Here is a 23,965-nt window from a genome sequence, read left to right as displayed (position 1 = left end):
CAGGGGAGGAAATAAGATACTGCAGCACTTTCTCACTGCAAACTACACTCCCTAGAAATCCCACACCAAAGCACACACACTCTCACTTACACACACACTCAGTACGGATACAATTAGATTAAAATACAGGGGGATGGAGAGAGCATGACTCCATTTTGCTGCGGGGCAGATCATGCTCTTCCTGACACACACACACACACACACACACACACACACACACACACACACACACACACACACACACACACACACACACACACACACACACACACACACACACACACACACACACACACACACACACACACACACACACACACACACACACACACACACACACACACACACACACACACACACACACACACACACACACACACACACACACACACACACACACACACACACACACACACACACACACACACACACACACACACACACACACACACACACACACACACACACACACACACACACACACACACACACACACACACACACACACACACACTTCGAGCAAGGTCACTGAATTCAGCCAAACACTTAGAACACCTTCCACTACAACTCACACACATACATACACACTCTTGGCGATGACAAAGGGCAGCTATTTGAAACCCAATCAGTTCCCTTTGTGACTGACGAGCTCAACAGGAAGTGGCGAGAAATACGCTTTATATTTAACCTTTCATTATTAGGAAAATCTAATAACTAAATATAGCAAGGAGGGAAAACCATCAATCAATCAATCAATCAATCAATCAATCAATCAATCAATCAATCAATCAATCAATCAATCAATCAATGTTTCATTGTGGGTCTGAATATGCTCAAGGAGAAGCAGGTTTTCCAGCACATAAGAAGAAGCAGTGTGAGAATGAAGGGGGGTGCACACACGATCATAGTTGAGGCTTTAAGAATCCAAAAGAGGAAAGTCTGTTTTGAGAGAAAACACACTTGTTTGTTTGACAGACAAAACACGGACGGCGAGGAAAAACTAAAGGTCAGCCAGGAAGGGAGTTACAAGCGAGGTTAGAGACACACCGGCTGCTAAGGGAGACTTACTGACGCTGCTGCACACAGACAGGCAGTACTCCTCTGAGTCAAAGTTATTCCTGTTGCCTCCGCAGCCGCCGTAGATAAACTGAGCACAGCGGCCCTCCTGGGGGTCAAAGAACCAGCGGGGCAGCATGGCCCGGCACGGACCGGTCTCTGCATTGGACCAGCACACATCTTGGGAGGACACACACTTGTCATGATTCACACACACACCTCCACAGAGAAGTCTCTTTAGCTCAACAGGTATGCCCTGATTGAAGCTGTGATTTCACCAGCTCTTATATAACAAGGCTTTGGTTTGAAGCCACACGGCTTTCATTTGTATTTTATAATTCATGTGCAATCTGTTTTTACAATCTGATCTAATCTAGCATGAAGAGAGCCAGCTATTTATGCATCTTGGAATTTAATTCAAGACCAATTTAACCGTAAATGAAGAAACAAAGCTGTTGTGACAGTAATGGGACGTAGCTAATGAAAGCTCTGAATAAATAAATGAGCACAATAAGAAAAATGACAGAAGGAAATTAATTTGTGTTTAGCAAAGCATAAACAAATCCCGTGTTGTGTGCTTGTGTCACATTAATTCAATGTGTGGGAACGGTGTGTATAACAGGAAAGGGAAAACACACAAAATGCATAATAGGGCCCCTTTAAGTCTCTTCAAGAAATGTGGATGTATTAAACGCAGATCATTTAGAACAGGCCTCCTCACACCCTGATAATGAAAAAGAAAAACTATTTATAGCTAAAATTGTACCTTTGACAACCTCCTCCACAGACTCGGTGGTGGTGGTAGTGGTGGTGGTCGTCATGGCAACGTTGGTGGTCGGCTCGTCGGCGTCATCTTCAAACGTGTCGAGCACGACGTCAACTCCCTCCTCCTCGTCCTCGTCTTCCTCCTCCACTGCCTCTTCGTCCTCCTCTCCGTCTCCATCCTGGTCGTTATCCAGCACGTCCTCTTCCTCATCCTCTTCCTCATCCTCCTCCTCCTCCTCTGCTGCTGCTTCCTCGTTCTTTTCCGGGGCTACCTCCTCCTCGTCGTCGTCCTCGTCCTCCTGCACCACAGATGGCCTCGCTTCCTCTTGCTGCTCCACTGGCTCCGGCTCCCGCACCATACTGGGAGGAAAAGGGGGGGAGGGGGGAAGATGAAGGTAAGGGAGGAAGGAGACATATGGAGAGGAAATTGGGAGGAAGGGGGGGTGACAGAGAAAGAGGGGTGAGGAAGAAATGAGGAAGGATGGATGTGAGGGAGGAAGGACAAAGACTTTAAATTACCTGCGGTTTGCTTCCAATTTATCCTCACGTTGCGGACACTCTGATCAACTGATGTGCTGCTGCCTTGCCCTCATTCATCAGTGTGTGTGAGTGAGTGAGTGAGTGAGTGAGTGAGTGAGTGAGTGAGTGAGTGAGTGAGTGAGTGAGTGAGTGAGTGAGTGTGTGTGTGTGTGTGTGTGTGTGTGTGTACCTGTTGTCAGAGTAATCAGTCTCCGCCCCACCCCACCAGACATCCGAATCATCAGCGTCCTTCTCAGCGCTGTCGGCGTCTCGCTCCGCCTCCGCCGGACAGCACACAAACTCGACTCCTCGGAAACGGTCGATACCGCACGGCAACAGCATCCCGTAGTCGTGGAGATTCATGGTGCGGTCTCCGCAGGACTGCGCGCACACAGGATGAGAAAGACGGATGAGTATCTGTTCCTGCTCGTTCGATACGGTAATGGAAGTGTGTGCTCGTGTGTGTGTGCTCACCTCCTTGGCGACGGTGTGCCAGTGCAGGTGGCTCTCACACTGGTCCATGCGCTCCTGGTGCAGGAACTTGCACTTGTCAGGCACGAGCAGGGCGTCACTCACAAACTCTCCCACTGCAGGACACACAGGATCCATATTTATAATTCGTACAGAGCCACATTTAAACCAACTGGTCACATAGTCTGTTGATACTCGTATTTTAAGATTGTGAGTAATCATGTTTTTGTTCCCAGATTATTATCGATGACAGGACTCACCCAGGCAGCGGTAGGGCACCACGATGTGCATGTGACTGCGACACTGCTTGTGGCCCTTCTTGCACCAGTTCTGGATGCTGATTGGCTGGTTGGCCTCCACTACGTTGGTGATCTGCAGCTCTGGGTACACCTACACACACACACACACACACACACACACACACACACACACACACACACACGGGGTATTATAATACATTATAGTGACATGATAAAGCCTAAAGGAGGAGACGATGACACACATGCCCCCTGTCTCCCTGTTTTTTGTCATCAACCTGTCCAAACCCAGCACCCCTCATTTTGTATCAAGACACCTCCTCTCCTGCTTCCTCTCCTCTCGTGTCTCTCCGAATGCACAGGAAAACAAGATGCTACCATAACCTTGTCAATCTCTCAGTCTAAATCCAAGCTTACATTCAGTTTTGGGATGGAAAAGATAACTCATATCTTTATTTATATGTTTGATAATCAAGTTCAAAATGTTAAAATGATGAGTGTGGGTCCTGAGGCTGATTCAGGGAGCTCGTGTTGGTTACCTCTGGATTTCTTCATGGAAATCTCATTATGCATCACATCTGTTTATCAAGGCAAGGCAAGTTTATTTATATAGCACTTTTCAACACAAGGCAATTCAAAGTGCTTTACAAAAAATGAAAGACATTAAGCATTCAAAAAGAAAAGCTAATAAAATAAACATTAAAGAAAAAATACATGGATAAAAGTATCAGACAGCCCTCTCTATCACTCCCCGTGATAGCGCACACGGCTGGCCCAAAGAAACACACAGAGGTTCACTGTGTCGTTTGGGTTTGTTCTACATCGTCTAATTAAATCAGAGTCACATGGCTTTAAGCAGCTTGTTGACGGAGAGTTTCTGCACCGTGTCAACCTGCCAAATTGGGGATTTTGGTGAATAAGAAACTAATCTGCCTGCAGACTGTAACCCACTCGTGATGCACTTCTATGCTCTTACATTCTCTCAGACCAGCAGGAACAAGTTCCTCCGTCTGTGCTCCGATCTTCACATTATCTTGTGTTTTTGGCATCTTGGCGTCCAATGTATTGGTACGTCTGAAAATGTTCCTCACTTGCACAAACGCAGCTAAATCAAACAAGAAATCAGCTAGAAAGGAAACAATTAGATACAGACTTTCTTTCCTGCCTAAATTCTTAACCGGATTACAGACTGTTTAATTCTATAACCCTGAACAATTGTGTTTGCAAGAACACACACACACACACACACACACACACACACACACACACACACACACACAACACAACACAACACAACACAACACACACACTTTACCTCCTGGCAGTACTGCAGGATGCCCTCCTTGGTACCGATGCAGCTCTTGGTGCCCGAGGGGTCCGGCTCCCACTTGCCGCTCTGAACGTTGATGTGCATGTTGAGTCTTCCACAGAACATGGCCACCTGGGGCTCTGCCAACAGACCCATAGAAACATCTGTAGGCACCTGGAGGGCGAGAGGAGACGCAGACAGAGAGTTAGTCAGATGGAACGCTCAATAACAAACGGGAGCATATTAGGGCCTCTTGGTGATGAGAGAATAACGGAAACAACAAACCAAAGAAGATGAGCTAGAAAAGGAGTGTAGCAACCGTTCATATCTTGTGTTGGACTTCCTATAATCAAACTCTTAACCGGGGCAGTTCTCAATGCCTCTGTTCATATTTGTCGGCTGCTGTTTTGCAGAAAAACAATCAATATTTTGTATAGGAATAAATTGCCTCAAACAGCCTGGAGCAATCTGACACACAGAATGCTGCTTATATAACCCCGTTGATTAATTTTGGGATGTTTCTCTCGGCACAGCACAGGAGCAGGTTGGCCGGAGGCAAGGGGCGCGTGCGTGTGTGTGTGTGTGTGTGTGTAAAATATTCTTTACTTAAGTCAAAGTAGAAATATTATAGTCTTCAAATTCTCCTTTACAGGTGAAGGACCTGCTGCACTCCAAATGTTACTTTAGTAAAAGTACAGAAGTATCAACGTCATCATACATAGTGTCCTGCGTCTCTCTGCGTGTGTGTGTGCTGCAGCTCCCCGAGCAGAGGAGGTGAATGTCTGCATTGTATTGGCAAATGAGCTCGAAACAAAATGGGAGGGAATATGGGGGAGAGAAGAGAGGGAGACGGAGGGGCCGCTGCCATTGTGCACTCCCTAATCTTGTTAGTGGTTCTGAAGGCACTGGCAGGCACTGTTTTGTGAGATGGATAGCATATTTCTTTGCTGCAGACTTGATTCTCTCCCAACAGCCGGAGGCACAAAGTCTCCTTCCAACGTGAGAGTAGCTGCATCCATCCATTTGGACACATTTGCAGCTGGGAAATGTAAATCTTTGCATTAATTTAGCTCGCATGCCTCTATGAAAACAAGATATATTAGTATTTTAAAGCACGAGTGTTACATAGTGATGTCACTATGTTCCGGAAGACACGTTTACATGCACACAAACCTATATAACACACTACAGGAAAGGTACAAAAGAAGCATTATATGGCCCCTTTAAATGAACAACATGTAGTATTAAATATAAATTGCGAGGTTGCGTGAGAGAGATGTGTTGCGACGGAAGAAGTCACGATTTACTTTTCTCTGTTCGACTCTTTTTTTATTGTTTGTTCCCTCTGAGTTTCAGAGGATTAAACTAATTGCTTAAATTGCCTTGTGGTGCGGACGCCACTGGGAAACAAATCTTGCTCAGTGTTTGTTGTTCCTGTCGCCCGTTATCACTTTATCTCTATTATCTTGTTTTCATAACCGTTGGAAGACGAATTTGTAATTAAAAAGAAATTGCCCAGCCGTTAACCAGACACAGTGCACTGCATTAGTGTCAGCAACTTCTAAGTCATCACACAAGTCATGTTCTCCAGAAACCACTGGTCTAGCATTCCAACACGTTGTACGTGGCATCTCTGAGTGGTTGACTAATCACGACAGAGCCGGCCAGCTAACCAATCAGAGCAGACTGGGCTCTGGTTTCAGACAGAGGGTGAAAGGAGGTGCTGCAGTACGAGAGAAATAACGAGCTTTTTCAACATTAAAGCATGGAAACTAATTACAAATATGATTGTGAAAAGAAGTTGGGCTCCTTTAAGGACGTTCCGCCCACAGATCAGCTCACGGCAAGGAAAGCAGTGAGCAGTGTACCAGAGAGCAGATCAAGTGCCGTGCTGCTCAACACGAGGGCAGAACGTTTCGGAATAATCGTTTAAAAAGTTGTCTGTGTGCGTGCTATCTTTTAATTAACTCTCTTTCCCGGGTGCCCAGTTCCATTGCGACCGTATCTGCCCACCTTCTGGCCTCTCCCTGTCGCTTACTGAAAGGGAGAACACCCACTTCCTGTACGCAAACCTGTGCCAAACGCCGACATTCAAATGCTTTGTGTCTTCCTCTTTCGGCTGGCAAATCCCCCCCCCCCCGCCTTTCAGCCTCTCTACTGCTATCTCTCAAATGCTCTGTCTTCGGCTGGAGGAGGAGGAGGAGGAGGAGGAGGAGGAGGAGGAGGAGGAGGAGGAGGAGGAGGAGGAGGAGGGGGAGACTTTGCTGCAAGCTTATAAATCAAAGTCCCTGGATGATGGCGGAGGCAGGAACGGGAGGAGGAGAAAGTGAGAGGAACAATAAGCACAATGGGGAGAGACAGGGAGAGATTGGAGGACAGATGAATTGGACAATAAGCCTTCGGGCTCGAGCAGAAGGTCAAGGGAAACCGAAATGATGTGAGGAAGGAGGGCCGGGGAAAGAGAGAGGGAGGAAATCAGGGGAAAGACGTGTAAACGGTGATGGAGGTGGTTTAGAGATAAAGAATGATTATTTAGCGCTGGCTACGTCAAAAGACAAATCCTCTGTCCACAGAAATAATCAAATGTACGTTTCCAGAGTGGTGCGGGAATGAGTCCTAACATATGTCATCACTGCACACATGTATTATTACGTTCTTGTCCTTTTGAATGTCGTTGTACCTGTTGCAGAAAGGAAAGGATAAGCAGAACTCTAGCCCTAGCAGGAGACAGAAGGACACGAAGAAGAAGCAGACGAAACACATGATGAGACGTATCAGCAGTGTTGGCATATTACAGGAGGAGACACCAGCAGCCTCTCTCCTTCAGTCTTTATCCTATCCCAGCTCTGGTGCACAGTCTGCCAGCAGGGGGGGGGGGTAATCTGGGCACTGAGGATTAGGAAGGCAGCCGGGTCAGGAGAAATATCCCCGTTTGGTTCCAATCTGGCGGGATAGCCATCGCCAGAGGAAAGGAGGCCGCGGCTTTATCAGATTGACCCCAAGACGATCGTTCAATTAAAGTAAGCCGCAACAAAAAAAACCTATTGCTTCTTCTTCAATATGTTAAATCTTAGCGTCCTCACAATCATTTGGAATGGAATAGAATTACTCCATAAAAAAGAAGATAGACGGACAAACCGAGAATCTAATAAATGTAATGCAATAACAAGTTTGTGGTAGTAAAGCGATTAAAGTCCGATTATTCGCCGCTGCAATTTCATAGAGAGGTTTTCGACCCCAAGGAGGTTTATGTGGAGCTCGCTGCAATTCACACGGGGGATTAAGTTACATTCAAATCACACTTTGCATCTCAGACAGGTGGCCTCCTCCCTCAGCCTGAAAGCAATGACCCAGATCACAGCCAGGTACACCTCAGACACACGTCGCCTCCTCCTCGCGCTGCCCTTAAGAGTTCATTATAAAAAGCATTTTCCAAGTTGATTAAATCATAGAAAAACGATTTAGATGCAATCTCAAAATTCTGCTAAAACATACTTTAAAGAGGAAATATTCTGCTCATGTTCCGGTTAATCATCAATCAATGCACTGCACTCCCAATGTACGGGACCTTTAAAGATATATGACTTTGCTTCCCTTTTATTCACATCTCCTAACCATTCCCAGCTGAAAGGCATTGTGTAAAATGTCCTGATGTGTGTGATTTAATCCGCTTATGGCTGCCGCACTCACAGATGTGATTAGCGGCAATAAAAAGCGTGTTTATTACCCATTAAATGTGAAATGGGGCAAAAAGAAATATGGCTTCACACTCTCTTACAACTAAACCCACGCCATGTATCTACTCCCTCACACAGAGGCAGTTTAAAGTGAGCACACACACTTTGAAGTGTCCCCGTGGGTGCCAGTCCCGCGGTGATATTAATTGTACCGTCTTATCTGAGCGGCCCAGCCCTGCCATGGGGAGTTGGGTGAAGGTGGTGGGGTTTAGTAAAGGGGGGAGGGTGTTTTAGATCATCTCTCATCCCAGGGGGGAGAGTCCCTGGAGAGCAGGATGTGTCGCACAGCCACACACACATCCTCTTGCTGGCCCTCATCCTTTACAGGCATCTTCGGCTACTCTGTCCAAACTAGTAGCAATGGAAACTAAAGTATAGCACAATTGGTAAGTAAGCGTACTTTCCAGCACTGCAGCAGACGTATAGAGCTCTCCTTTAAGTCGTTCATCAATCACTGTGTGGAATCGAGCAGCTGTGTTGTTTACACACACAGACAGCACGGCCATGGGAATCTGTTTGCTTAGCTCGGAGAGGATATGTGACGGTGAATTAGACAAAACACACACACACACACACACACACACACACACACACACACACACACACACACACACACACACACACACACACACACACACACACACACACACACACACACACACACACACACACACACACACACACACACACACACACACACACACACACACACACACACACACACACACACACACACACACACACACACACACACACACACACACACACACACACACACACACACACACACACACACACACACACACACACACACACACACACACAGTAATCCCCTTGGCAAGCAGGGCCCTGCTGTTACTTAAAACCTTCAGATCGTCTTTGACTGGACTTTAAGTGTGTGTGCAACGCTTTACATCAGGGTGTATGCAGGAATCCTGAAGTCAAATGTAATACCTTTTAAGACCCTTTCCATACATTTTAAGACCTCATCGCAACTTCGAGTTCTAACCGGTTACATTGGCGACACACTTTACCTCACATTGACTATATTGATTGTAAGATAGCTCAACTAAACAGAGTGCAGACAGACTACTGAAGCCTCCTCTCCACATGCAGTTCAACCTCTCTGTGAAGGTCAGGTTTGATGCAGGATGCTGCTTTGTTGCTTCTGGAGTGTACTCTGTGCTCTTTCATTCCAGTAAAACCATCAGAAACCAGTAGAAACCAGTATTTGACCAATAAACAAAACAATTGACAAAACTTTGAACTATGAAATATATTAAACTTTGGTGAGCTTCAGTGGTAATGCCATATAGAGCTCCCTCACAAATACCCAGGGGTTAAATTGGGCTGGGGCTGTCCGGGGCTGAGCCCGGCACAGAGGACGATGCTCTGACGTCATCACCCTCACACATTTGTCATATGTTTACAAAAAACGATATATATGTTAAGACTTTTCTCGTTCTTAATATAGACTATATTAGTCTATATTAAGAGCGGAGCAAGGCAACGAAACTTAAAATAAGAAGCAGCATTTTATGGCACGCTATGCATGGGGCCACCTTGATGGTTTCCCGACATGTTGTTTCAGTAAATTAAAGGGTGTTTCATGTTGTCGTTGCTGTGGACCTTCTTAATACCTTGGAAAATGCCGTTTAATACTTTTTAATAGCCTTAATTTTCGCTAAATTGATTTATCAACTTTTAATACTTTTTAAGACCCCGCGGACACCCTGTTACCGCTCTGTGTGTGTGTGTGTGTGTGTGTGTGTGTGTGTGTGTGTGTGTGTGTGTGTGTGTGTGTGTGTGTGTGTGTGTGTGTGTGTGTGTGTGTGTGTGTGTGTGTGTGTGTGTGTGTGTGTGTGTGTGTGTAAAGCTGTCCACGCCTGATGTTTGGGAAGCAGATTTAGTGCGTATAGTGTTCGGTTTCACTGATTACAGGGCAGACATTGCTTCCCCTCACACTCCCTGTCGGACAGAGGTTCAATTACAGAGCAGATTTAAAACCAGACGTTGGAAAAGTAGCGGGGGAAACTGAAGCCTGATTATGTTAGAGAATCAAATGGGTGTGGGATTTATTGGGGTTTAGTTCGGGGTTAAATTGCGGTGATCAAGGTTTGTGTAACTGACCGAGTCTGTTCACATTTTATTTTCCATGAAGCAGTCTTTAAACACAGCCAGAGTCCTGTCCGTGCATATCAAATAAAGGTCTCCTCACTTACTAGGCTCTGGACATGTCTTCTTCACTTATTCACAGCTCATCCTTGTCCTCAAAAGTTTCCACTTTGAGGGGAATCTAAGTTTGCTTGAATCTTCATTCATATTCAACACGATTAAGCTTTGCCTCGAGGGTTTCCACGGGAATTAGCATCAGACAAATCTCTTTCAAATCTGATTAAGAGTGTGTAGATAAAAAGGTCTGACTTCTGCCCACTTCATTTGGCTAGACGTGATGGAGGGTTTGCTTAGTAATAATATCCATGGATACGGAGCCTGCTCTCCTCTCCGGGGGAACTTCTTGTTATAACCTCCCTTTGCCCTCGTCGCCTAAGCAACACCATTTACCCAAGTCTCCAGGGAGTAGGAATTTCATCATCAGGTGTGCAGAAAATCAACATCTAGCCAACGTAATGGCCGACTCATTCGGTAACAGCCTGTTATCCAGCTGGGGAGTGAGTACGTACGGGGAGTGAATGACCCCTTATCCCACCAACGTCTAGGCTCACACTCAAAAATTATTGCATTGCTAATTTTTCAAACAACCTCGCCCGAAATATGCTGATTTTGCCTCATCATAGGACATACAATTGTTGTGTTGAATTCATCTAAATACCCATTAAATCTACATTGCTTACGTCCTGTCTGCGTCATCTTTTTCCAATGGGTTACAAAACAAACCCTTCAATCATTCTCAACATAAACATTCAGCATCTTCCTCTTCCAGTTATAACCGTGTATTTTATCATTTCCCATTTGCATTCCACACTCCGGCTGGAAAACACATTACCTAACACATTCCCTAACGTGTTTGTTTGCATCAACAAAGCTAAAGGCAGCAACATTCTGTCCTTAGAAAACACAGCAGAATAAATCAGACGCCTCTTGGCTGCATCAAAATGATGTAAGGCTGATTGTGGGTTGAGGTAATGCTTCATTAGTGTTGTCACTGGGACCCATTGTGACCAGGGCCCCGGGGTGCTGATGGGCGTGTGTGTGTTCAGTGGTTACGAGCAGCCGCACCAGCAGGTAAACAAAGTATTTCCAGAAACAATCACCAAGGAAGATTACTACCTACTGTATGTATACTTTCATGCGTCTTCAACCTTAATTGAATTATAAATTAAATGACTTAATAATAAGCAGAGAATCCCAAGTAAAAATCCAAGTGTCTTTGGTTTTTCCTACGAGGCATACTGACAATTCAGGGATTCTCTAAACAATGGCACACACACACACACACACACACACACACACACACACACACACACACACACACACACACACACACACACACACACACACACACACACACACACACACACACACACACACACACACACACACACACACACACACACACACACACACACACACACACACACACACACACACACACACACACACACACACACACACACACACACACACACACACACACACACACACACACACACACACACACGGCTGTCCACTGCACAAACGCAGGAAGTCCGCCTCTTTCACGGAGACCAAACCAGTCCAGAAATAACAGGCACTGTGAATAATAACCGTCCATTTTCAGCCGCAAGCCTCCCGCTCGCCCTTCTTTTGCTCACACACCCACACACACAACTTGGCCTTTCAAACAAGTGTTCCAATTTCACACTTGGACTCCGAGAGGACTTGTCGTCCACAATTGATGGCGTGTCGCCCCGACTCCAAGAGGTACTAGTTTCATAAACCCTCTGAACTGTGACTCTGGAGCCGAGGGCATGCGGCACATTAGTAACGCACTGTATGGACCACACGGCGCTGAAGAGGAAATATAAAGCGAGAGTGAGAAATTGTTCTGGCGGAAAATGGTAAAAAGAGGGAGGAATGGGTGAGAGTGGCGACGGGAATAACACACACAGCGGCCTAATTATAGTCCAAGTAGCAGGCACCTGGGGAAGACAGCGAGCGCTATGGCAACTCTGAACACCCAGGGCGGAGGGGGAGGCATGGGAGGAGAGGAGTGGGAGGAGAGGAGGGGTAGAGATCATTTCTACAAGAGCAGGAATATACCCTGGAACAACAAGGACCCTCATGGGGATGTGTGTGTGTTTACAGAGGTGGTAAAACAGACAATAAGCATCATTTACAGGTAACTCTTTCTAAAATGGGTTAGCCACCCTGCAGGACTTAGAGGACAAAGTATGCTCATTTCATGTGTATGTTGTGCCTCTACTGTGACATGTGTGTATGCTCTAATGACCATTGACATGCACAAAACCTGCAAAATATACGACAGGAAATATTGTGCAGAAATAAGATGTAATTGGAGCGATTGGACACATGTACTGGATAGGCTAAGGGGCAGGACATGTCCAAGCGGTTGACCAATCAAAGCAGAACCTGCCAGCTAACCAATCAGAGAAGAAGACGCACAGTTCACAATATCTAAAAGTAACAAAACGATCAAATCAAAACAAAAAGGTGAATCCAGGTGCAAGTCAACGATCCTCCAGGTGCCGCGAAAAAATAAAAATGTTCTAACCCACTTTGTTGCATGCTGTTTTTAGGAGGTGATGAAATAAGGTGCTTTATGCCACTCTGATTTCACGGACTTAGCCGTGTTCCTCTTTTCTAACTGAAAGCTTAGCAGGGGTGTTTGGGTTCAACACACCTCCAGTCTGGGATCCAACGGAGAGGACACAGGCATCCTGTTGGAGAATCAAGCCGGTACGAGTCCCGATGTGTGACGACACACGTTATGTATCTTCATGTTCTGATCACAGCGACATCTGTCACTCACATGGGCGTACACCTACATTCTCAACTAGGTTTGGAGAGGGTCACGGGTTAATCGGGATTCAATAAAAAGGGTACCTGTAGTCCCTTACAGTTCCATAACAAATGATTAATCAGATGACTGTTTGGAAAGGCTCATCTTCTCTGTGAACTGTACTCTTCTGTAGGCTAGTACTTTAAGTCGATACGCCTGCATCTGCTTTATGGCTTTCTTTGTTCTTTTTTGTACTCAGTCGGTGAACCTATATGTTCATAAAATAGTGCGTGGGAGCTTAACTGTGTGTATTAAACTAAAACTGAGCTCAGATTTGATTTCTGCTTTTTTAAACTATAGTTTGTGCTCATGTGTTTCAACTGCTGAAACAATTTCATAACATTCATCTGCTACTTAGTCATTATTTATCTATTATCTAATAAATCATTCCAATAACTTGTATATAGACTCGTATTGCGCTATTCCAATTTTTTTTAAACTATTTTTATTTTTTGTATTACTTTTAATATAATATACTTTAATATTGTTTTAATATTGTCTGCTTACCTGTATTCTTGTGTTGCATTGTTGGAGAAGCCTGTGACCTAAGATTTTCCACGACATAATGACTCTGTAGCTATGTTCGTTTGACAACAAAGAACCTTGAGCCTTGCCTTGTTGGTGGCGCCTGCCTGAATATGCAACACTAAGATTAGATAACACATTGTAACAGGTAACTAGTTATTGTAACACATTACAAAAGTAACCCTCCCAACCTTGACCAACTCCCCCATCACACTCGGATAGTGTGTGATCTGAGATGAAACCTCGATTGCATTGGCCTCGGTCAGATTATTAAAGGGTAGGTCATAAACACATCACAGCCTTGACTGGGACACTTATGATGGATATGTATGATAAAAAATGGATGCCCTGACAGGAAATGGCAGGAAGCTGGTTTCCAGATGTGTGTATGAATACTGTGTGTGTGTGGTGTACTCGGTGCTGCTGCTGAGTAATTGCGCAGGTCGGGCGACTTGTTTTCTCGGCTTATTATTCAGATTCTGTACCGAGAGATGCTTACTCAGCAGCAGCGAAACCAAGAGTGTCTTCGTGGCGCACTGCTGATATTTGCAGATGGAAATAACGCTCCGGTGGTGATGAATGATGGCGAGATTGGCTCTAATATGAGATGTGGGAGGGAGAATGGCGTGTTCCCGCTGCAATAAAGGCTCGGTGCTATGTTTGACCTATTACAGAGCATTATGATCCGGTAAGAAAGAGAAGGACGAAGCAGCAACATCTCCATTCAAAGGAGGGAACATTGCAGAGACTATTTCCAGGTCCATATTTCTTGGTCCATATTTTATGTCGTAGATTTAAAAAGAATTCAGCTTGTGTTAACCAAAAACACGTTCAAAAATTCTGGGTTTTAGGACTTGTTCTACACGTGTTATGCGACCTAAATGTGAAATTCCTCCTCAGTCAACAAGCATAGAAGGCCAGCTTCTTATGCCATCAGACACTTGTTGGATCTTATCAATCTTTTTCATTATAGTCTCTCATTCATTGGACAAAACAAAGCCGGCCTTTCAGCTGCGCCACTGAAATCTGCACGACCAGATTCCTACCACGCTTTGAAAAAGGGGCGATGCTACCTTCCAGTAGGAAGACGCACTGTGAACACACAGAGAAGACTCAGAGATTGTGAGGATGACAAAACAGTACAAGTAGGGAGCAAAGGTGAACAGGTAAAGCATCTTCAATGTTCCCAAACAGCTGATTTATCAGTCGCAAGCAGCCCCCAAAAGACAACAAGCACATCCCCGTTTCCAGGGCCGTGACAACAGAAACAACGCTATCAAAAGGTCAGGAATGCTTTTCTCCGGGAACAGACAGCAGAGGGGGAGAGCAGAGGAACATTAATTGGGAACGCTGCTGCTGTGTCATTGCTGTTGTTGACAACATGGACAATGCGAGCTGTTTGGACAAATACTTTAAACAGCTAATGGAGGACTTTAAAAAAAAAGATAAAATAAGATAGTGAGCACTGGAGATAGACCCCATTCATGTCTCATTATGAAGAGGACATCCAGTCCTGCCCAATGACAACATGCACTGTTTACTGAGGAAAGGCAGGCACATGTGATAATGACCACCGGCTGGTTGGACTGGTGCCTCTTTGCAAATGATCACATTTTAGTTTCTCAAACCAGCCGTTTTTCATGATTTAAATGTACAAACATAATCATTTAACTTGCAGTATGTGCACTTAAAATGTCCCAAAAACAACGTACAAATCTAAAGGTTTCATTTTACTTTCATAGAAGTCTGACAAAACCAGCCATTGATCAATTATCCTAATAGGGCAGTTTATTTTCTGTCAATACACTAATCAATGAATTGGCTAAACGTCTCTTCTATATGTACACACACACTTCCATAGATCGGGTTTCGCCATCAGTCTGTTAGAATCAGAGCTTCTTCGTTAACAGGTCAATCAATAATCAGAAACGCAGACATTGAGGGGCTCAATTATTCACATTATTCCCTCAGTTGACCTGACCCCAGCAGCTGTGTCTGACGTGTGAACACTATGAGCAAGTCAACTGGAAGCCGTGCACAAGGTGTTTCTCTGCAGAATGTGCATTTAGAACTGAAGATAATGTAGCTCAAGGTGGATTTTCTCCTTAGCATGTCACAGTAAAGGAACACAATACTAATATAAACCTGGAAATGAGCATTAAAGGGCCCCTTTAAGAGTCAAAGCTGCAGTGTGAGCAGCAGAGAAGGTGCCAGAGACAAACACTGGCAGCGCCAACAGGCATAATGGCATTAAACGCTCTAATAAGGGGAGAGGGCTGGTCCGCCCCGGGCTTAAAGACTGCAGTATGCACACAAACACACTGCCCGCCTGCATCCATCCAAGAGCCATTTCCCAAGGATTCCCAAATACACAAAGGCTGGCATCCAACTCCCACGCTCCAGACCGCGAGCCCCGCCAGGAAGAAGCAGCTTCCTTGATCTGTGTGTGAATGGGGCTCTAAACAAACCCCAACAACATCAAACACTTGCAACATCTCATTTTCAAGCCCGATTTCATCTTGGTTGCTTAATTTTTTAACAACTTTGTCGTAGCTTTGATTTTTTTTAATGTCGGGGTCCTGGTAAGCTAAACAATGGATTAGGAACAAAGCCGCCCCTTTGCTTGATGAGCAGCCTAAACTATTTCATATCCACTGATTACAGCCTACTTGCGGGAGACACTGAAGGGTCGCCTGCCACATTTCACCTGACTCATCCCAAGAAGAAAAAGCTCAGCAGAAATGGCCAAGACAGCAAAACCGAGGGGCCTAAATGGAGTGTAATAGCCATTGTTTGGCACTATTGATCTATTACAAGTAACTCATTTATCATGTATACAAGCTATAATTGTAACAACCAGAAATCCCACAGGCAGCAGCTGCTCCTCTGCCACAATTGCAGCTCCCATCTGTAACAATGTGGCTGCAGGTGGTTAAAGCAATGTGTCATTTCTCTCACAACAAAGCCACGGTGCATTCAGGCTATTCACCTAAGTGTTAAAACCCCTCGTTAAATAAATCTCAGTTGGGGAAAACCCAATGCTTTAAATGCGTTGGGTATTTTCCAAAAACCAAATGCATCTTGAAATGGGGAACTAAGCATTTATGCATCACAAGATTAAGAAGATTACACAACTGACAATGATGACATAACGTTTTAAAAATGCATGTGCGCTGAAAGGGCTAGATTTGATTAAAAAAGCTGCCATTTTTTTACATTTCAGTGACATTGTAACTTATTTCTTTGCAGGGTAGGTGTATTCACAAATTTATATTCTTGGCAAAGACGCTTGAAAAATGGCAGAGCAGTGATTTTGTCTCACTATGTCAGCTATAAATACATTATTAGAGAAATCCTTTGCGTCTATTATCACCACACACGGCACGGTGGGTGAGAACATGGCATTAAAGGAAACAATGATAGTGAAAGCTGCTGTTGGCTTCCCAGTTTCCCGACCCCTCGATAAATGCTGCAGTGCACCGCCGCCATCTTATTTCTCTATTCTCTATCATCTGACTGAAATATGAGGGAGAGCCATTCTAAAGATTGTTTTCCGAGGATCATGTCATATTCACGGGTTTATTTGCTTAGTTTCAGTCAACATCTGGCATTAAGTATTCATTACGAGGCAACAAGACGTCTCATTTACTTATTCCCATCGCTAAAACACGCCCACTCCCTTAAAAAATAGCCCTCGGGATATGGAAAATGAGACAATAAGCGTTTCATTTATTCCTAATAATGACTTTAAATAACATTAAAAGAGCCCGAATAACAATCAATAGCAGCGTTAGGAGCCATTTGCACAGATTAATGAAGGTATGCAATTTGTTGACAACTTGTTTGTAACATTTTTAATTTGGGAAAAGCAACTTGCGTCCCGTTTTCACACAAATGAAATCAACATTTAAAGGGTGCAGGTTTAAATGAAGAAGAGACGGACATATTCTCCATTGTTGCAAATCCTCAATAAATCAGTATCGACTGGCTTAAAAGGAGACTTTGCCTGAGAAAAAGCATCCGTGCAAAAAGAATACAAGTTATGTGTTATGTGGTGGGTGCATGGGGAAGTTAATTACAAATAATACAACGACAATTACTAACAAATATCTAAATATTTAGGTGGTTTAACGAAACAACGTGTGGTCTTTATTTAGAAATAGCCAAGCATTCAGTCACAGTGACAAGCTAGATAGACGTTACCACAAGACTTCCGGTTAAAACCTTCAATACAAAGGACCTGCCTTTTTTAATGGGCTACAAAGTTAATGTTTGGTGGTACGACGAAAGTCATGTTGTGTAATCTGAGAAAAAATATGTCTCCACTACTCCTACTTAAACTTTTAGTTACATAATTTGATCAAATTCAAGTATCCTGGTAAAATACCTCCCATCGATTTCGCCTTAAACAATCAGAGCTTTTACTTTGAAGGCACAGTCAACTAACTTCCGGTTGAATTGAAGCCAACTCCAGCTAGCTTGATGCAGCAACAATATGGTGGAAATACCTCACAAAAACATATTTTTCTTACCTCGGCAGCCAGAGCCGAAGCCGCTACAGCCAGCAGCAGTAAAGCTACTCGGTCCCCCATGTCGTTTCGCGGACACGAACCTCCTAAAGGCGGCGTTTCACCGAGCGGTTTTACGTTTAACGTGAGAAGCAGAGTGTGTGCAGCGCCGGTGACTCCCGTTGTCTGATGGTGATACCGAGGCTGCACAGCTGCTCAGCAACGAGTCACCTGACCAGCGGAGTGGGATTAACACACACACACACACGTTATCTCTGACGCACATGCCCACACATTTTCACTTCAACATCTATTGTCCCAGCCAACGCACATGAATTCACATTCATATAAATACCATCTCATTGTTTTATACTTTAAAAACGCTTTAATTTACAAGCAGACAGTAAACACAAAATCATCTACCTGATACATTATTAGTATCAAACCTAAATCCCTTCCATTTTTCAGTCGTCCATCACATGTATCAGCCATTACACAGTGGGGTCCTCTTTCAAACCTTAAATCAGCCTACAAAATGCATTTAAAATAAAACACAATTGTATTTAATTACTTGACCAAACTGAACATAGTGGGACCCCCAGTTTAGTTTCCACCATCACATTGATTCAAGTAAGGCAGTAAAAACCAGTTCATTGCCAACAAGTTGTCATTAAAGTCAGTATAATGCCATATGTTCAAGTCTACACATAATAGTGATCATATATTTCCTCTTAAGTCACAATATAAATCAAGTTTTATTAAAAATAGGTCACTTTTCATGTCTGCACTGTGTCCTGGAAAGACTTTTCTTAAAATATAATAAAGCTTCATTTGCATCGCCCTTAAAAAACCGATGTTCCTCCAGTGATGTAAGGTACCGCTCCATGCTGACAAAAGTGGTCTTCATCTGCATCAAAGCAGCGCGGAGCCTTTGATGTGCTCAGTCGGGGACGAATGAGAGTATTGGTTATTAGGAAGTGTCAGCTGCAGGCTAGCACGGCTGCTAACTCTATGAGAATGTTCAATTATTATTAATTTCCCCAACATTTGGTCTAGACTCCTGCAGAAAGGCAGGGACATTCACACCTGGCCTGGCCTGCTGAACAATATTGCACTGCCCCCCCCCCCCCCCCTTTTTCTTTTTAAATGTGGAATACATTCAGCCTCTTTAATTGTCTTTGGAGGCCAGAGATCCAGGTGTGGAGACATCGATCAGTTCCTTTTGGATGACTGCTAGAGGGTCTGTGCAGGGATTCACTTGCGGGTACATCCCGGGTACGGAGGAGGAGGGGAGTAGTTGGCAGAGTTCGGCTGAGACGGGGTGTAAGGTGGTAGGTGCAGAGAGGGAGGGTACATCTCGTAGTCGTAGGTGTATGGAGGTGGAGGACCTGAGTTTGGGAAGAGAAATAAAGAAAATAAATAGTCTGTCATGCTTTTTGGATGTTTCCCTTTTCCTGTAGTGCGTTCTACAGGGTGAAGAGAGGTGCTGCAGCACAGGCAGTATGAGGGAAATAAAGAGATTTTTGAACATTAAAGCATGGAAACATGTCACAGTAGAGACACTACATACTGATATGAACCTGAAAATGAGCAGAATGTGTCCTCTATTATAATGTGGGGAAACCTGCACTCATTTAACAAGGTGTACGATGGGAAAGTGCCACCCTCTAGTGGTAAAACAGAGAAACTGCACTCTGTAAAAAAAGGGACTTCAATAGGTGTAAAAATATGGCCCCTAAAGAAATCCCTTGGTTGACCATGATGCATCAGTCTCACCAGGGGAACATGCATTATTCACTGAAACATCACAGCAGCCGAGATAAAAGAAAAGATGAAAGCGTGACATGAGCAAAACCTTACATTTATGACGCCATGATTATGAATAACTCACAATCTAATGTACTGCAAGAATTACCTTTATTTAAAAAAGGTCTATAAAACCGTTGTGTAACCCAGAATGAGACCTTGCAACGTGAGAATTAATATTTGATCAATTTAAAGCACCATTACATAAAGGAAGAAAGGTGTACGTAGATAATAAAAGCAGCACTAACTAAATCAATTAAAATCATATTTAAATATTGATTAACATCCTTTATTGGGACATAAGGTTATTAATATCACTGTAGCTACATGCATTCATATGACATGTTGTTGGCACTTTGTGGATGGAACACGATCAGAGCTGCAGGGCCGGTGCAGTCCAGTGTTGCATGAAGGCGATACACAGGGGAGAATAAAGCGTGATGAATAAATGATGAGCCCCAGAAATAAAAGCAGCGTATTCAGAGCACAGACTCCGATGTACCTGCGAGGACAGTGTGGGAACATTGTCGCCGCTTTGCTCCTTTCCAGCGGGAACAGGGAGTATCAGATGTGAAACGGTGGGAGCGGAGGGGGAAGAAGTTCATGCTTCTGGGAATATCTATGTCTCAAGTGCTCGAACAGAGGTCATTGTCAAGTCTAATGGCTTTTATTTTGAAAGGAACCCACTCTCTCTTTGTGTTACTTGTCAGGGATTATGCTCAAGGCCAAGGTGGATCTTGTAACATAAAACACATTCTGCTGTTTTCTGTTCAAATGAGGGCGCCGGAGGACACCTGAGGAGGTGGGACTGAAATGGACACCTACAAATAAGTGTTTAATCACACTATATGAAGCTGTAATACTATACATCTACCCCATTATTTAGTAGTGCCAGAGCTATTCATTATAAATAAAAACATATATTTGCCTTGTTTATGTTATTAAAAAGTGTGTTTTTTGTGTTTGTGCGAGACCCACCTGGGTACCCCTGAGTCACAGTGTTGATGTAGGAGGTGCTGAACACGCCGACCCGCGCCCCCCGCCCGTTCTTCATGCACATACACACACACAGGAACAGGGCCGCCACCGCCCCCATCAGGAACACCACCCCGAACACGATCCCAGAGATGGCAGTGCCCCTGTAACACACCCACACACACACACACACACACACAGATTCAAGGCTTTGTGGTCATATGCAGGCTCCTCCTACAATGCTCGAGCTAACATAAATATATATAAGACATAAAACTGTAAAAAATAAAAGTGAGGAGGCAGCTGCCATGGAGACGGACTGGTGTGTGTGTGTGTGTGTGTGTGTGTGTGTGTGTGTGTGTGTGTGTGTGTGTGTGTTCACAGAAGGAGAGTCTTTGAATTGACACTACAAAATAAAGCTTTATTAACATTTTATTATATTCAGCGTTAGTCAGAATCAGCCGTGTTTACAAGACTTTCCTGCGGGTCATTTAAGGTTTTGCACAAATAAACTATTTTCACAGATGCACTGATGATGGAAACGGAACACAGCTTCATGGTGAAGGGAAGCAGCGTGAGGTGAAAGCATTTGAGCAGCTGGGCTGAATCAAGGCTAACAGGCAGGGGTCAAAAGGCGAGACCTCTGAAGGGTCAGGTTAAAAGACAGCTGGTGTGTGACCTCTCATTTAGAAACCGAGCAGCGAGTCGACCAGTGGATCAAAAGGAGAGAAATCGTGGCAAAAAACACAAATATGAACATAATGGGCCCCTTCAGCCGTGCATTTCATTTGTTTGCTGTGTCCCTGTGATTACTTACGAGAGGACGTCGCCCACGTAGGCGTAGTAGGAGCAGCAGAAAGGTGGAGACCCATCGCAGCAGTACTCTATGCAGTCTTCACACTGGGCTTTACTGCTGCCTGCAACACACAAAGAGGTAAGTCGATTGCAAAGATGAAAAGGTGGTGATAAAAATAACTTTGGGACCCGTCTCAAGTGTTCATTAAAATGAAAGAAGCCCTTAAAATAAGAGATTAGGCCAGGTCCGGATGTTTTAAAAATCTGTTCCCTGGAGGAAACGATGAGAAAAAGCTTTTAGGAACGAAATTCAAAAGCATACACACCTCAATCTAAGACAGGCTTAAAAGTGTGGACACAGGCCACTAATTGTGCCGAGAAGTGGAGTAGCACAGATTTAGAAAGAAGCAATTAATACCTGCGGAGCACCGGGGGAAATGAGAATAAAAGAAGGTCTCTGTAATGAACTCATACTGGGCTAGCTGCACTAATGCATCCACATTTTTAAATATCAAATACTTTCAATGTTCTTGAATATGATAATAACAGTAATGATAATATGGCAACTAGCAGTGGTTCAGTAATTATGTGTGTGTGTGTGTGTGTGTGTGTGTGTGTGTGTGTGTGTGTGTGTGTGTGTGTGTGTGTGTGTGTGTGTGTGTGTGTGTGTGTGTGTGTGTGTGTGTGTGTGTGTGTGTGTGTATCAATGCTGGAGATCTGCTTACTCTCAGCAATCACTCACACACATGGGATGTGTGCCTGCAGGCTTGGGAGCCCTGCCTTGTAATTACCACAGGAGGATGCTTTTAAAAAGAAAAAAGAAAACATGCATGATGTGAAATAAAGCTGGGATGCAGTTTGCACAACAAGGTGAAGTGTTTATTGCACTTTTAAGTCGTGATTTTTCTGATATAAGCAGGTTCGATGGTTATGATGCAGAAATCGTAAATGAAAGTGCACAAGAACAGGGGTTTGTGCACCTTTTAACTGATATAAGCAGGGTCTGTATACACCCAACAAGTGTGAAGTGTGCACACCTTATGATGTAGAAATCAATCTATGTTCACAATAAAGGTTTTTCTGCAGTCTTAACTGATCCTTCATCCAACTTTTGAATGTTACTCTCCCTCCCTGCAGCTAATCTTTCCATGTCAATGCCTGCATGCGGTTTCAAAAGCAGACTTCTGACTCTCTCCGTGTGGGTGGTCCTCGGAGGTCCTGTCTCTCCACACGCTGGGGGACGATGGCACCATGTCCTTCACCACACACACACACACACACACACACACACACACACACACACACACACACACACACACACACACACACACACACACACACACACCACACACACACACACACACACACACACACACACACACACACACACACACACACACACACACACACACACACACCTCTCCCCTGCCCCCCCCATCCAGATCAAAGTTTCCAGCTGTTTTCAAGCTAGTGTGTAGGAGTTCCCAAAATGTGATCGGTGGAACTTCCGCTTCCCCAAAGCTGCACACATCTGGAAGTATTACCATTATCAAAAACATAAAGAAAAGACATGTAGCTCTTTGTAAATGTATTGATTAAACTCACCGGAGAATAAACAAAGTATCAGCGAGCTCCTCAACACCCCCCAGCTCTCAGTCTGCGTCCTCCTCCAGGGGCTCTCCATGACCCCGGCTCTCCTGTGCGCTTTTATTCTCAATCAATCTGCAGTGGATCACACTAACTCAGAAAAGTCGCTTCTTCCCAGTCACCTTGTGGGCTCCTCCAGGATCATTGTTGGAGCCTACCGCTTTGAACCCAGCAGCAGACTTCGGGAAACATGTCTCCTTAGGAAAAAAAAAAGTGCAGTTCCGTTTGTTCCTCCACGTGTGTGCAGTGTTTCTGCCCCGTCCTGCTCCCACACCTACGGGCGTTTTATTCCGATCCCCTCCCCCGGTTTGCTCACATTACCATGTTGAGTTTACACTGACGAGGAAGGCAGCCACGATCTGACACAAAAACGTTTTCAAAATAAGAGTCTAATTAACACTGCAATCACTACGTTACAAATCATTCAAATGGCATTGTTTGTGCACAACTGGCCCATAAGTAAGGAGATATAATGCCTTTTCTAGTAAATATCATATTAAACTTAATCTGCTCTGACAAAACAAGAAATTCAAATACATTCAATTGAACTTTGACAAGCTACTCACAGAAAT

General features: G+C 44.3%; 2 protein-coding genes across 4 annotated transcripts in view; both read right to left on the bottom strand.

The window, feature by feature from the left end:
* appa (amyloid beta (A4) precursor protein a) overlaps window positions 1-18,385 on the bottom strand; it is a 29,301-nt gene extending 10,916 nt beyond the window's left edge. Inside the window, exons 1-7 of one of the 3 annotated variants that reach the window (XM_034100644.1) lie at window positions 18,195-18,385; window positions 4,384-4,551; window positions 3,072-3,201; window positions 2,815-2,927; window positions 2,531-2,721; window positions 1,823-2,181; window positions 1,069-1,236 (exon numbers count right to left, since the gene is read on the bottom strand). In XM_034100644.1, coding sequence (XP_033956535.1) covers window positions 1,069-1,236; window positions 1,823-2,181; window positions 2,531-2,721; window positions 2,815-2,927; window positions 3,072-3,201; window positions 4,384-4,551; window positions 18,195-18,254 — 1,189 coding nt within the window. In that variant the 5' untranslated portion in view covers window positions 18,255-18,385. The remainder of the gene's footprint in view (window positions 1-1,068; window positions 1,237-1,822; window positions 2,182-2,530; window positions 2,722-2,814; window positions 2,928-3,071; window positions 3,202-4,383; window positions 4,552-18,194) is intronic. The other 2 variants (XM_034100635.2, XM_034100653.1) reach the window with 2 other exon arrangements.
* A 169-nt stretch (window positions 18,386-18,554) lies between these two features.
* cyyr1 (cysteine/tyrosine-rich 1) lies at window positions 18,555-23,706 on the bottom strand. The gene is made up of 4 exons (XM_034100981.1): window positions 23,352-23,706; window positions 21,769-21,868; window positions 20,955-21,115; window positions 18,555-19,558 (listed from the first exon to the last, which is right to left on the bottom strand). Exons 1-4 carry the CDS (start codon window positions 23,428-23,430, stop codon window positions 19,425-19,427), a joined length of 474 nt encoding a protein of 157 aa, XP_033956872.1. The 5' UTR covers window positions 23,431-23,706; the 3' UTR covers window positions 18,555-19,424.
* Between the last annotated feature and the right edge of the window lie 259 nt (window positions 23,707-23,965).

The sequence above is a fragment of the Pseudochaenichthys georgianus genome, chromosome 2, assembly GCF_902827115.2.
Source record: "Pseudochaenichthys georgianus chromosome 2, fPseGeo1.2, whole genome shotgun sequence".
Lineage (NCBI taxonomy): Eukaryota > Metazoa > Chordata > Actinopteri > Perciformes > Channichthyidae > Pseudochaenichthys > Pseudochaenichthys georgianus.
Note: the sequence above shows the minus strand (reverse complement) of the source record. Positions and strands in the feature narration are given on the sequence as shown.